This window comes from Lepidochelys olivacea (assembly GCF_965140295.1).
Source record: "Lepidochelys olivacea isolate rLepOli2 genome assembly, chromosome: 8".
Taxonomy (NCBI): Eukaryota; Metazoa; Chordata; order Testudines; family Cheloniidae; genus Lepidochelys; species Lepidochelys olivacea.
In genome coordinates, this window is record NC_140418.1 from 7,413,830 (window position 1) to 7,429,056 (window position 15,227).

The window sequence follows — 15,227 nt, forward strand, 5'->3', positions numbered from 1 at the left end:
TGCACATTATTTAAACCTTTATTGAAGTAGGGCCATATATGAGAGATGCTTAATCACTGACTGTGATCTGAATGGGACGGTTTCTGTTCCACGCCTGCTTAGCATTCTGAGAGACCTGCTGCTACGGAAACCCACTGCACGAAACCCATTGCACACGACCCCCATGTGACTGAGAGATGTTTATGAACCATGTCTTTCTTGTCACTAAACCTCATGTGCTAATTTATATTGATGAACCCTGGAACTCCCCATCTCTGAATCTGCTGGTACTGTAGGATGGAAGCACCTATTCCTTCTGCTGCGGAAAGCTCCAGCAGTTCTTCGGAGACAGTGTCTTGACTATCTGCAAAGCCACATCAGTTGTATTTCTTGGGAAGAAGCCTTTCTTTTTTCAAGATGGCTAATAATGTGGCCCCCTTGCAGCAGCTGAGAGGAACTGCAGCCTACAACCCATGCCATCCTAGCTGAATCAAGGCTATTGGTAAGTGCCCGGAATGGGAGTCTGTTTGCCTCAGCCTGGACCAATCCACACAAGCTGTCCATTTCCTGGACACTACAGTGCTAATAAGTGATGGTCACATAAACACTACCCTATACCGGAAACCTACTGACTGCTATACTTATCTACATGCCTCTAGCTTCCATCCAGGACACACCACATATTCCATTGTCTACAGCCAAGCTCTAAGATACAACCACATTTGCTCCAATCCCTCAGACAGAGACAAACACCTACGGGATCTCTATCAAGCATTCTTAAAACTACAATACCCACCTGCTGAAGTGAAAAAACAGATTGACAGAGCCAGAAGAGTACCCAGAAGTCACCTACTACAGGACAGGCCCAACAAAGAAAATAACAGAACGCCACTAGCCATTACCTTCAGCCCCCACCTAAAACCTCTTCAGCGCATCATCAAAGATCTACAACCTATCCTGAAAGACGATCCCTCACTCTCACAGATCTTGGGAGAAGGACCAGTGCTCACTTACAGACAGCCCCTCAACCTGAAGCAAATACTCACCAGCAACCATACACCACACAACAAAAACACTAACCCAAGAACCTATCCTTGCAACAAAGCCCGATGCCATACTCTGTCCACATATCTATTCAAGTGACACCATCATAGGACCTAATCACATCAGCCACACCATCAGGGGCTCGTTCACCTGCAGATCTACCAATGATCTATGCCATCATGTGCCAGCACATGTACATCGGCCATGTACGTTGGCCAAACCGGACAGTCTCTACGCAAAAGAATAAATGGACACAAATCTGACATCAGGAATCATAACATTCAAAAACTGGTAGGACACTTCAACCTCTCTGGTCACTCAGTAACAGACTTAAAGGTGGCAATTTTGCAACAGAAAAGCTTCAAAAACAGACTCCAACGAGAAACTGCTGAACTGGAATTAATTTGCAAACTAGATACCATTAACTTGGGCTTGAATAGAGCCTGGGAGTGGCTGGGTCATTACACATTTTGAATCTATTTCCCCACGTTAAGTATCCTCACACCTTCTTGTCAACTGTCTGAACTGGGCCATCTTGATTATCTCTACAAAAGTTTTTTTTGTCCTGCTGATAATAGCTCATCTTAATTAAGATGGTATGGCAACTTCCACTTTTTCATGTTCTCTGTATGTATATTATCTTTTTACTATATGTTCCATTCTATGCATCCGGTGAAGTGGGCTGTAGCCCACAAAAGCTTATGATCCAATAAATTTGTTAGTCTCTAAGGTGCCACAAGTTCTCCTTTTCTTTTTGTGGATACGGACTAACACGACGGCTGCTCTGAAACCTGTTTGGGTATTGACTCTGAGTGGACCGGACCATGGGAGAGAGGAAGACGCCACCAAGTCTCATCACTCGCTTTAGCTGAGTAGAAACATGATTACTTCATTCCACTTGTTGGGTTTTTTGGGTGTGGGAAGGGTAAGATTTTAAAATAAGATCCTTTTGTTTCCCAAGAATACAACAATAGAAAGGCCCCGTCAGTCACATAGTAACCCTGTGTTTGTGATGGAAAATTTGCCTCACTTCCCACCATTAGATGGCAGTGTGGTAAAGGCTGGGTGACAGACCCCTTTGGGGCACAGTGTGAGACATCCCCTATGTGACCAATTCCGGGCTGTTCCATAGGCTGTGTCATGCTGTTTTTATTGCTCTGGTAACAAACACACCCTTCCCCACCTGGGATTGTTGATTGAGTTCTGTGTTCGCTGCCCCTCGGCCTGGCATCCTCAGGGGAGCGGTGAATGGGTGAAATAGAAGCCACGCTTCATCATTTCCACCCCTAGTGGTCCTCTCTTATCAGTTTAACAGCCAGTCCCTCAAAAGAGCAGAGCTATATTTCCTCCTGGACCTGTCTGTCAGAGCCATGTGATTGATCTGTCACTCTCTGAAGCTAGCTGCCTCTTTGTCACTTGGTCCATGCCCAGGTAGGTGTCTGTCTTTGCTTCTCTTGGTTAAAACAGGTGTTCACAGAAAGTCTCCACTCTGATGTTGATTTCCATAGCCATGAGTTAAAAACGTGTTTTGCCTCTCGTAGCCTTTCAAAGGGTAGGAGACCTAAGCTCATACTGTCAAATGGTCTACGAGAATCATCCCAGAGACTCAGGAAAACAATCTTCACGTTCGCTAATGAAAACCAACACGTTCTCTCTCTGTCCCGTTCCCATGTCACCAACCCCTACTGCCCCCACAGCTGGCACCCTCTTTGGCAATCTCAATACTGGGGGCCACAGACTCACCATTCTAAATGGTCCCTCCCCGTTAGGGCTGAATCACGTTGGCAGAGCAGGGAGGAGAAATGTGGACAGCTGCTGCTCACCCTGCTGCCTCTTCTCCAGACAGGCTCAGGCTCCAGAGCTGTCACCGGCAATTGATTCCCCTAAGAATGTTAAACATACGTTTACAGAAACGTTAAGAAAACATGTCTCAGTTCTCTGTCTCACCAATCCCCATTGGCCGTACAGGCTGTTAGCCCGCTGGGGCTGGGGCTGCCTATTTGGTTACTTATATTTAATGCACCTACCACAGTGGGCCCAGCTCCTTCACTGGGAGTTCTTCAGCCCTAGTGCAATAGAACTATACAGAGATGATCCATTTCACTGTTCCAGAAGGGACTGCAGCAGAAATTTGCAGAGTTGCTCCAAAATGGGACATGGGCTGCTGCACAATTGGGGGTGTATCTGCTCTAGATTCTGATCCAGAATTACAGATGGTATTTCTGGCCTATGGTGGGATCTAAAATTGTCCTGACAGGTAGACTGTTATTCTGTAATAACTGTTGGCTAAATTAAACTAACAGATCTTTTTCCTACTTGGAAAGTTCTTGAACTGATGAATGAGAGAACTTGGCAGTTTTGAGCAGGTCAGAAAAGCTTTTTTATGGAAATTTCAGGTGAAAATGCATGAGTCTTTGCCAATTCTGACCTCTAAAGGGAGTTTGAAAGATGGGTACTGAGGGTACAATGTGTGTGCATGCGTAGACATTTTAGGGGGTTGAATCTCCAAATTTGTGTCTCATGGCGGGGGAGAGGAGATATCTTTTAGAATACCTGTAGCTGCTTAGATTTCCTTTGATGGCTTTGGGAAAAGGGCGTGGTGCATTTTTTCCACAGGTTTGAGGATGCAATTAAACACACAATAGAATTCCATGCCATTTTGAAACTCAGAATACATGGTTCTCATTCCAGGCCTCTTTTGTGATGTCTGCAAAGTTGTATAATACATAAATCTCTAAGGTACAGACCTGGGACTTTTGTTGTTGTTGTTTTGGTTTTTTTTGGTTGGTTAGTTGTCTTTTTTACTATGGAAATATGCAATGTACGTGAGGACTGGTGTCCAGATTGCTGAGTCTTTAATGTAATTAGTAAGGGCTCTACAGTCAATGACGTACAAGTTGCTATTTTATGGCATTTCTTTATGGCTGTTTTGCTTTGATTTTTTTTTTTTAATTTATTTTAAAAAATTTCTTGGGAAAGGACTCTCCCCTCCTCCCCCCACCCCACAGAGGCGAGAGTGGAGGTATTTTTGTACCCTCTGTAATTTAAGAACCCCCGGGCTGTAGCTGGAGGGGAATGATGGAAGAGAGTAGCCCCAATGTATTAGACAACATACCACACAACAGAACCACTAACCCAGGAACTTATCCTTGCAACAAAGCCCGTTGCCAACTGTGTCCACATATCTATTCAGGGGACACCATCACAGGGCCTAATAACATCAGCCACACTATCAGAGGCTCGTTCACCTGCACATCCACCAATGTGATATATGCCATCATGTGCCAGCAATGCCCCTCTGCCATGTACATTGGTCAAACTGGACAGTCTCTACGTAAAAGAATAAATGGACACAAATCAGATGTCAAGAATTATAACATTCATAAACCAGTCGGAGAACACTTCAATCTCTCTGGTCACGCAATCACAGACATGAAGGTCGCTATCTTAAAACAAAAAAACTTCAAATCCAGACTCCAGCGAGAAACTGCTGAATTGGAATTCATTTGCAAATTGGATACTATTAATTTAGGCTTAAATAGAGACTGGGAGTGGCTAAGTCATTATGCAAGGTAGCCTATTTCCTCTTGTTTTTTCCTACCCCCCCCCCCAGATGTTCTGGTTTAACTTGGATTTAAATTTGGAGAGTGGTCAGTTTGGATGAGCTATTACCAGCAGGAGAGTGAGGTTGTGTGTGTATGGGGGTGGGGGGGATGTGAGAAAACCTGGATTTGTGCAGGAAATAGCCCAACTTGATTGTCATGCACATTGTGTAAAGAGTTGTCACTTTGGATGGGCTATCACCAGCAGGAGAGTGAATTTGTGTGGGGGGGTGGAGGGTGAGAAAACCTGGATTTGTGCTGGAAATGGCCCACCTGATGATCACTTTAGATAAGCTATTACCAGCAGGACAGTGGGGTGGGAGGAGGTATTGTTTCATATTCTCTGTGTATATATAAAGTCTGCTGCAGTTTCCACGGCATGCATCCGATGAAGTGAGCTGTAGCTCACGAAAGCTTATGCTCAAATAAATTGGCTAGTCTCTAAGGTGCCACAAGTACTCCTTTTCTTTTTGCGAATACAGACTAACGCAGCTGTTACTCTGAAACCTGTCAATGTATTAGACAGTCCACAGAACCAAAACTATCCATTACATGAATGAAGGGGAAGGTCGAGTACTGTGCATTGCAGTACTCTTGTTTCAGTCATGGATACACACAGGGTGATAGACCAAACACACTGATATAACCCCCCCACCCCCAGCATGCAGCTCTTCGGGATTTGTAAAAGTAGCTGTGGTAGGCTCCTTATCCTCTTTGCAGGTCAACCACTAGAGGATATCTTCTCTCACTCATTCATCCCCCCACAAAGCCAGTACATCGCAGGCTCTCAACACCTCTGAGACCGCAAGGAATCAGTGCTCCCTTGCCAGCTGACTGAGCATACCAGATGGCATGCCCTGGCATTTCCTGCCATCTCTAGACGAGATGGCTGCATCCTATAACACAGCTGACTAGTGCAAAGACCTGTGGTGCACCCTACCCTGATGGCAGTGCCATCCCTAGCAGCCACACTAAACCAGCATGCTTGTAAATTCGCTGGGCACGCTCTGCCTGCGGCCTAGACATTCTCTGAAGGATCGGTTCTAGGTTTCCTAACGGGGCTAGCAAAGGAAAGGAAAGGAAAGGAAAGAAATCAACAAACAGCTGGAGGAGGAAATCAGTAATCAGCACTTCTGGGCCCCAGGAGTGGGCTTGCTGCAGACGGAGAGAGAGCTGCAATCACACATACCATATAGGGCACGAAATGCATGGGTGTGTGTTCCTTTGGGTGGGAGGGAGGTGTAGTACACCGGTGTAGCTACATGTAGACTTGTGTCTGGATGCATCTATGTACATACATGCCTGCACGTGTACATACCGTTGCGTGTGTTCACCGTGTAAGCGCCGTATGCCTCCGTGTGTTCCTGTTTGCGCATGTAGGTGGCCATGGGTATGTGTGCGTGGGCATAGCCGGTGTGCCCCCTGGGGCACGTCTGCCTCTCTGTGTGCCCGGATACGCCTGGCAGCTCTCACTTGAAATGTCCTGGTGCTCCCTAGTTGCAACTCCCAGCAAATATCCCACAGCAGAGACACTAACACGGATGTCTCCCTCCCAGGCCAGCCCATGAAGGAACGGATAGAAACATACTGAAAACAAATCAGTGGGTCCTTTCTGCTCCTTCCCTCCCCTCCTCCTATGACCTCTTTTCTATTCAGCCCATCGCCCCCACCCTGCCCCTCCCCTCTGACCCCCTCTCCCTTCTGCCCATCGCCCCCACCCTGCCCTGCCCCTCTCCTAGGACCCCCTCCCCTCCCTTCTGGCCATCGCCCCCACCCTGCCCCTCCCCTCTGACCCCCTCTCCCTTCTGCCCATCGCCCTCACCCTGCCCTAGGACCCCTCCCCCCCTTCTGGCCATCGCCCCCACCCTGCCCTGCCCCTCCCCTGCCCTAGGACCCCCTCCCCCCCTTCTGCCCATCGCCCCCACCCTGCCCCTCTCCTCTCCCTTCTGCCCACTGCCCCTGCCCTGCCCCTGCCCTGCCCTAGGACCCCCTCCCTTCCCTTCTGCCCATTGTCCCCACCCTGCCCTGCCCTCCCCTGCCCTAGGACCCCCTCCCCTCCCTTCTGCCCATCGCCCCCACCCTGCCCCCTCCTGCCCTAGGACCCCCTCCCTTCCCTTCTGCCCATCGCCCCCACCCTGCCCCTCCCCTGCCCTAGGACCCCCTCCCCCCCTTCTGGCCATCGCCCCCCGCCCTCCCCTCCGGCGCACACGCCGCCCCCGTGCTCGCAGAGCGCGCTGCAGTGGGAGTGCGCCGGGCTCGCTGGCAGGAGCAGAGGAAGGAAAAGGACGCGGGGCCCGATCCTCCCCTGCGCGCGGGGCCAGCGTCTCCTGTGCGCGGCGAGCCGGCGGCTGCACAGCTCAGCGCGGGGCTCTGCGCCCGAACCCGCAGCCAGCGCGCACCCGCCCGGGCCAGGGGAGAGGGGACCCTGCCCCCGGCTCGCCGCCAGCCCCGGCCTTTCCCGACGCCCCCCGGCACGGAGCGCTGGAAATGAAGAGAGTTTGCACTTTGTCCCTCTGGCTCTGGATCGGGATCGTCTCGGAGGCAGGTGAGGCGCCAGGGCAGCCCGGCGGCGCGGGCGGGGCCCCGCTGGGACCCGGGGGCTGCGGGGCCGGAGGCTGCCCTCGGCTCCGGGCTGGGCAGGGCAGAGGAGGGGGTGCCGGAGCCGGGGCCGGGACTCCCCCTGCCCAGCGCGCCCAGGCGCGGGACTTTGTCCCTGGGGCGCTGCTGCCGGCTCGGGGAGCCCAGCTCCGTTCGCAAATGGGCATGAGCCCTGTCCCCCGGCGTCTGCTACCCCCCCATCACTCTCCCCCCCGGCGTCTGCTACCCCCCATCACTCTCCCCCCCGACGTCTGCTATTCCCCCCCGCTCCCCATCACCCCCCCCCGGCGTCTGCTACTCCCCCCCCCCGCTCCCCATCACCCCCTCCCGGGCGTCTGCTATCCCCCCCCGCTCCCCATCATCCCCTCCCGGCGTCTGCTACTCCCCCCCCCGCTCCCCATCATCTCCCCCCCGGCGTCTGCTATGCCCCCCCGCTCCCCATCATCCCTCCCCGGCGTCTGCTATCTCCCCCCCGGCGTCTGCTACCCCCCCATCACTCTCCCCCCCGGCGTCTGCTACCCCCCATCACTCTCCCCCCCGACGTCTGCTATCCCCCCCCGCTCCCCATCATCCCCCCCCCGGCGTCTGCTACTCCCCCCCCCCCGCTCCCCATCACCCCCTCCCCGGCGTCTGCTATCCCCCCCCCGCTCCCCATCATCCCCTCCCGGCGTCTGCTACTCCCCCCCCCGCTCCCCATCATCTCCCCCCCGGCGTCTGCTATGCCCCCCCGCTCCCCATCATCCCCCCCCGGCGTCTGCTACTCCCCCCCCCCGCTCCCCATCACCCCCACCCCGGCGTCTGCTATCCCCCCCCGCTCCCCATCATCCCCTCCCGGCGTCTGCTATGCCCCCCCGCTCCCCATCATCCCTCCCCGGCGTCTGCTATCTCCCCCCCGGCGTCTGCTACCCCCCCATCACTCTCCCCCCCGGCGTCTGCTACCCCCCATCACTCTCCCCCCCGACGTCTGCTATCCCCCCCCGCTCCCCATCATCCCCCCCCGGCGTCTGCTACCCCCCCATCACTCTCCCCCCCGGCGTCTGCTACCCCCCATCACTCTCCCCCCCGGCGTCTGCTATCCCCCCCCACTCCCCATCACCCCCTCCCCGGCGTCTGCTACTCCCCCCCCCACTCCCCATCACCCCCTCCCCGGCGTCTGCTACTCCCCCCCCGCTCCCCATCATCTCCCCCCCGGCGTCTGCTATCCCCCCCGCTCCCCATCATCCCTCCCCGGCGTCTGCTACCCCCCATCACTCTCCCCCCCGACGTCTGCTACTCCCCCCCGCTCCCCATCATCCCCCCCCGCTCCCCATCATCCCCCCCCGGCGTCTGCTACTCCCCCCCGCTCCCCATCACCCCCTCCCCGGCGTCTGCTATCCCCCCCCGCTCCCCATCATCCCTCCCCGGCGTCTGCTACTCCCCCCCCGCTCCCCATCATCTCCCCCCCGGCGTCTGCTATCCCCCCCCGCTCCCCATCATCCCTCCCCGGCGTCTGCTACTCCCCCCCCGCTCCCCATCATCCCCCCCCCCGGCGTCTGCTATCCCCCCATCACTCTCCCCCCCCGGCATCTGCTATCCCCCCATCACCCCCTCCCCGGCGTCTGCAACCCCCCCCCCGCTCCCCATCATCCCCCCCGGCGTCTGCAACCCCCCCCCCGCTCCCCATCACCCCCTCCCCGGCGTCTGCTATCCCCCCATCACTCTCCCCCCCGGCGTCTGCTATCCCCCCCCGCTCCCCATCATCCCCCCCCCGGCGTGTGCTACTCCCCCCCTGCTCCCCATCACCCCCTCCCCGGCGTCTGCAACCCCCCCCCGCTCCCCATCATCCCCCCCCCGGCGTCTGCTATCCCCCCATCACTCTCCCCCCCCGGCGTCTGCTATCCCCCCCCCGCTCCCCATCATCTCCCCCCCGGCGTCTGCTATCCCCCCCGCTCCCCATCATCCCTCCCCGGCGTCTGCTACCCCCCATCACTCTCCCCCCCGACGTCTGCTACTCCCCCCCGCTCCCCATCATCCCCCCCCGCTCCCCATCATCCCCCCCCGGCGTCTGCTACTCCCCCCCGCTCCCCATCACCCCCTCCCCGGCGTCTGCTATCCCCCCCCGCTCCCCATCATCCCTCCCCGGCGTCTGCTACTCCCCCCCCGCTCCCCATCATCTCCCCCCCGGCGTCTGCTATCCCCCCCCGCTCCCCATCATCCCTCCCCGGCGTCTGCTACTCCCCCCCCGCTCCCCATCATCCCCCCCCCCGGCGTCTGCTATCCCCCCATCACTCTCCCCCCCCGGCATCTGCTATCCCCCCATCACCCCCTCCCCGGCGTCTGCAACCCCCCCCCCGCTCCCCATCATCCCCCCCGGCGTCTGCAACCCCCCCCCCGCTCCCCATCACCCCCTCCCCGGCGTCTGCTATCCCCCCATCACTCTCCCCCCCGGCGTCTGCTATCCCCCCCCGCTCCCCATCATCCCCCCCCCGGCGTGTGCTACTCCCCCCCTGCTCCCCATCACCCCCTCCCCGGCGTCTGCAACCCCCCCCCGCTCCCCATCATCCCCCCCCCGGCGTCTGCTATCCCCCCATCACTCTCCCCCCCGGCGTCTGCTATCCCCCCCCCGCTCCCCATCATCTCCCCCCCGGCCCCCATCATCTCCCCCCCGGCGTCTGCTATCCCCCCATCACTCTCCCCCCCGGCGTCTGCTATCCCCCCCCCGCTCCCCATCATCCCCCCCCGGCGTCTGCTACTCCCCCCCCGCTCCCCATCATCCCCCCCCGGCGTCTGCTACCCCCCATCAACTCCCCCCCACGTCTGCTACCCCCTGATCCCCAACCCCCCCCCGCGTCTGCTACTCCCCCACTCCTCATCACCTCCCCCGGCGATCTGCCCCCCCCCCCACACACACCTTTTGCTTTTAGCTGGTCCACCTTTGATAGATGATACAAACCCAGTCAAAGAGGGACTGAGACTGTCCCTCGGCCTGCCCGCAGGGGGCGCTCCAATGTGAAGGCGCTGTAGCCAGCCATGGGTCAGCTGCGTGGGGTGTCTCCCCCCAGCCCGGAGCACGAGTAGCTGGAGGCACAAGCTTTGCACTGGCCCCCAGGCTGATGGACTGGGTGGGACCAGCTAGGCCTTTCCCATGGCTGACCCCGGCCATGCCTGCGCTGGCCCCCTCTGGTGGGATGCGGGTCTCTCACTTCACTGGTCTTTTAAAATGTTTTGCCCCATTCTCCCCCCCCCACCCCGTGGCGAGCACTATGGGTCAGGGGCTAATCTGTACCTGTGCCTGTGATCGGCATGGGAACATGGCATGCTGTATCACGGGGGACAGCCCCTGTCCCATTTGCAAAGGAGTCTTCTGTCCACCTCCAGTTCTGGGGCCGGGGAATTGGGAGGGAGGAGCACTTTGATGGCTTGTTTATTTACTTTTCCTAACGTCATTCATTAATTAGTTAATGTCTGCGCTGTGCTCTGCAGAGGAAAAGTGCTCTGTAAGCGCATTATGAGACCCCTTCTGGTGCGGCCTCCCCAGGGGGCCAGAGCTTGCCTCCCACAGACTCAGCACGAATTCGCTAGGCCCCCAGGGCAGTGGGCTGTGAATCACTTCTCTCGTCAACAGCACTCTGGGGGGGCAACGGGGTGGTTTGGGCAGAGAGTTAGAATCATAGAATATCAGGGTTGGAAGAGATCTCAGGACGTCATCTAGTCCAACCCCCTGCTCAAAGCAGGACTGAATCCCCAACTAAATCATCCCAGCCAGGGCTTTGTCAAGCCTGACCTTAAAAACCTCTAAGGAAGGAGATTCCATCACCTCCCTAGGTAACCCATTCCGGTGCCTTACCACCCTCCTAGTGAAAAAGTTTTTCCTAATATCGAACCTAAACCTCCCCTACTGCAGCTTGAGACCATTACTCCTTGTCCTGTCATCAGCTACCACTGAGAACAGTCTAGATCCATCCTCTTTGGAACCCCCTTTCAGAGGTAGTTGAAAGCAGCTATCAAATCCCTCCTCATTCTTCTCTTCTGCAGACTAAATAATCCCAGTTCCCTCAGCCTCTCCTCATAAATCATGTGCTCCAGCCTCCGATCCCATGGCCAGAATATGAGGTCAGGTTGATACACAACCTACACAGAGACCCAGGGCTGCACAGCCCCCTCAAGAAGCAGAGCCCCTCACAGTCCCTTGGGTTGCTTGTCCCCGAGGATGCTCCTGGGCAGTGTGACTGGTCCTATGGGTGCATCTACGAACGAAGCCCACTGAGCTCACATAGCCAGAATGGAGTAGGTGCTGGAGTGATGGAGGTGGGCTCTGTGGGTGCATCCAGCAGCGAAATGCTCTGGGCCGGCGTAGCCATATCGGAGCACTGGGAGAAGCCCACTCGATTGTTGGGGGGTATCTAGAAACAAAACATGCCAGGCCTCTGCTGCCAGGATGGAGTGATGCTGGGCCAGCTGTTCAGGGACTGAGCAGGTATCAGGAGGCCAGACAGAGCAGGCTCTGGGCCGGTGGTGTCAGGATGGAGTGAGCACTGGGGTAGGGCAGCTGGGATGGAGCGGGCTCTGGACTTGCACTGCCGCATGGAGCAGGTGCTGGGCCAGTGCTTTTACTGCACAAATTGCAACAGCTCAAATGTGCAGGGTAACATCAGAGCGAGACCACAAGGCACGTAACAGTGCAGGAAGCTTCGAAGGAGAGAGGATCAATTTCTGGATCATAATGAACCTTTTTTATAACCTCAGCTTCAGGACTCCTCATTGCCGCGTTAGTGCTAAGGGCAGGCTTGTGCTCTGAAATGAGGGGCAGGAAAGAAGTCGAGATGGGAATGTGCTGCACCAATGCAGGGAGCACCCTGCGCTGGGATGTGCTGCCAGGAAAGGTTGTACTGGGCCTCATGTTGCTGGGTTAGAGCACATCGGGGTGAACACACTGGCCTGTTGCTGCTGGAACGGAGCTTCCCAGCTGCCATATGTCCAGCCAAGCTCTTTCGGTGGCATTTTGTAAAGCTTCTTACAGCTGTTCCTTAAATTCTTTCCTCTTGTCCTAGTGCTGAAGGCTTTGGTAAGATGAGTGTCTGGCCCAATGAAGACTGATGTGATGTGTGGGTTTAATTAACTGTTTGTACAGCATTTTGGACCTAACAGGTGCTATATAAGGGCTAAATATTAGCGCTAAGAAGCAGGGAAACCTGCATATGAAACATGGGACTCTACCAAGGAACATATGGCTTATTTTTCAGTTCTACCTATGACCAAGGGTATCCTGGAGTAGAGCACAACAATGTGAAGTATCCACAAACTCCTCACCACATTAGCCCCTATTAGACAAATATAATTATCTTCCTAATTGTGGGCAAGTGCAGAGGCTTATCCTCTGAGAAACTGGAGTGTACAGCTCACTTTGGATGTATGCAAGAGCTATTCTGTTCTATCCTGGTTGATATCCCACACTCACGACCAATTATCTGATTGACTGATATGATTTGGTAAATGCAGTAGGTATCTGGGGTGGGGGTATATGACTATCCGAGTTCATGGATTAGGATTTCTAGACCCTCCTTTCTCACTGCAACATTCTCTTGGATCAGAAGCCAGGTTGGGTGTTTTAGGGTGGTAAATCCAACACTGACAGATCTAAACTGCCACAAAAGAGAGCATCAGGGTCAGTGCAGCATATTTCCCTTTGGCAATGGATATTGCATGGCTGGAATTGCATAGGACTGTCACCCCACCAGTGTAATAAGCTCCGTGGGAGTGCAATGTCTGAAAGCTTAACCATCCTATTGACTGCTGCGGGGAAGGTCTACCTGACCAGCCACGTGAGTCGTAGGACGGGAGTTCCTGGACAGGACAGTCTGGCCAGCTCATTGAATTTTGGGGATTATCTTCATAGATAGATAGATGTAAGCATCCCACCATCCCACTGGTGGCCAGGATACATGTGCAGGAACAGAGTTATTCACTTTGACCAAAGTCCCTGACCCAGATTCCAAGAGCATTCAGTCATCCCTCTGTTTGCATGCAATGGCAATACAGATCCAGCCTTGGCATGAGTGTGGTGGAGAGATGGTTGTACCACTACCATCTTGTGGGTGAAGCAGCTAAATCCAGACTTATTTATTGTTAGTAATAATACCAGCCAATTCTATAACGTCCTTCATGCAAAGATCCAAGAACGTGCAACCTAAGGTGAAATCTTTAGACATGGATTTATTAGCTCTACTTTAATTAACTATGTGGTGAGTGCCAGCAGTGTGCTCAAGATGAAGGAAGGCGTTCCAAGCATAAGGGAGGCAGGGAGGAAGGCTACAAAGGGAGCACTGGGGAGACCAGACTAGGTGGAGCAGGAAAGTCTGAGAGCACTAGTAGAGGACATAGGGGGTAGAGCTGTGCCTTGAGCCTTGAAAATTATACAGAGATCACATCACCTCTCATGGCCGTGCACCCCCTGTGGAGGGGAAGGGGGCAGCCTTTATACAGTACACTCCAACACTAGATAGTTCATTTCAAAAGGGAAGAGCATGTCTGATGAGCAAATGGCATTGCCTAGTTGGGATGTGGCCAGAATACCAGAGCAAACACCCCCCACCCCTGCAAAAACCACCATGAGATTTTTAACACATGTGGACCTTGATTTGTGCATCTCCTCTGAAGGCCACACCACCTGCAGCAGGGTGCCCCCTACCAGTGTGGGACAATACCAGCTCATAGGGAAGAGCTACCTAGGGGGTTGCCAGAACTGCTTAGGTTTTTCTTAGAGGTCTCCCATCCGCGTGCTGACCACGCTCGGCTCCGCTTAGGGCATGAGATCACAGCGCAGGGGGTTAGAATATCTCCCTGTTAGCTTTACATTTTCCACTTCTGCCCTCCTTGGCATGGGAAGACACCAGTGTCCCTGGTTAACAGAAGTGACAGGGGAGAAAGCTTGTGGTTTTACAGCTCCCTGCAGGAATTTCTTGCAGAAGAAAAGGGAGAATTGCCTTCCATGGGAACCACAACAAGACGTGACCTCCTCATGAAACTGACTGTTACACTGCAGCTAAGAGCCCAGTGCAGAAGGAACTTTACAGAGAGGATGGCGCGGGCTGCGGACGGGCATCAAGAAGGGGAAGCTTCCAAATCGGTGTTTTACGACAGTGGTTCTCAACAGGGGTCTGGGGTCCGTGAGCAGGTTTCAGGGGATCTGCCAAGCAAGGCCGGTTTTACCTGCCATCCCTCTTTCAGTTGTTTAAGAGTTTGGGGTCTTTTCTATGACCGGAGACAGCACCCATTGCTGGGGGACTCTACAGTCTCAGCCTCGTGACAGGAACCCTACGGCACGTCCCCACTACTGGAGGAATCCTACGTTAAATCCAATAGGGATTTTTAAGGGAAACCCAATAAGAACCCATGGCTGAGGGAATCCTACGGTAACAGCCCAGTGATGAGGGGGGACCCTACAGAGGGAGCCAGCTGATGGGGTACTCCTACAGCATGAGAAACCTGACCGTAACAACCCAACCATAAGGGAGTAGCATGGTTTGAGTTCATTTACTGGGGTGACCCTACATGGAGTGTCCCCTATGATCACCAATGGGAGTCTGTGGGCGGGGAGAACCTGACAGCCCGAGCCAGTCGATGTGAGGTTGCACTTACATCTCGATGATACCGAAGAGGAGATTTCCGCACCTCATTTCATTTCGTCTCCGACTTTTTTGGGTGAGATTTTCCAAATCTGCCTAGGAGACCTAGCTGCCCAACGCCCAGCTCCTAGGCCCCTTTCGAAAATCTCCGCCTATGTCACCAGAGGGGTGGGAGGATCCAGTCCGAAGACTGGTTGTGGTGGGAGCAGCACACAGGCCACGCAGAAGGTGCTGACTGCAGCAGTTCCTTCAGACAAACACCCAGGGACGGTAGCATTTGTCATAGTGTTCAGCGGAAGACAACTATACACGTGGTGTTTGCAGGCTTCACGGCACTGTCTGCTCTTTGGGACGAGAGCCTAAGTTTTCCCTGGGCTCTTATCAGGAATCATAATATCTC

General features: G+C 54.9%; 1 protein-coding gene across 2 annotated transcripts in view; it reads left to right on the forward strand.

The window, feature by feature from the left end:
- The first annotated feature begins 6,928 nt into the window (after nt 1–6,928).
- The window catches only part of FLT4 (fms related receptor tyrosine kinase 4), a 104,515-nt gene continuing 96,216 nt past the window's right edge, over nt 6,929–15,227 (forward strand). Inside the window, exon 1 of one of the 2 annotated variants that reach the window (XM_084637243.1) lies at nt 6,929–7,170. In XM_084637243.1, coding sequence (XP_084493369.1) covers nt 7,113–7,170 — 58 coding nt within the window. In that variant the 5' untranslated portion in view covers nt 6,929–7,112. The remainder of the gene's footprint in view (nt 7,171–15,227) is intronic. The other variant, XM_084637242.1, reaches the window with a different exon arrangement.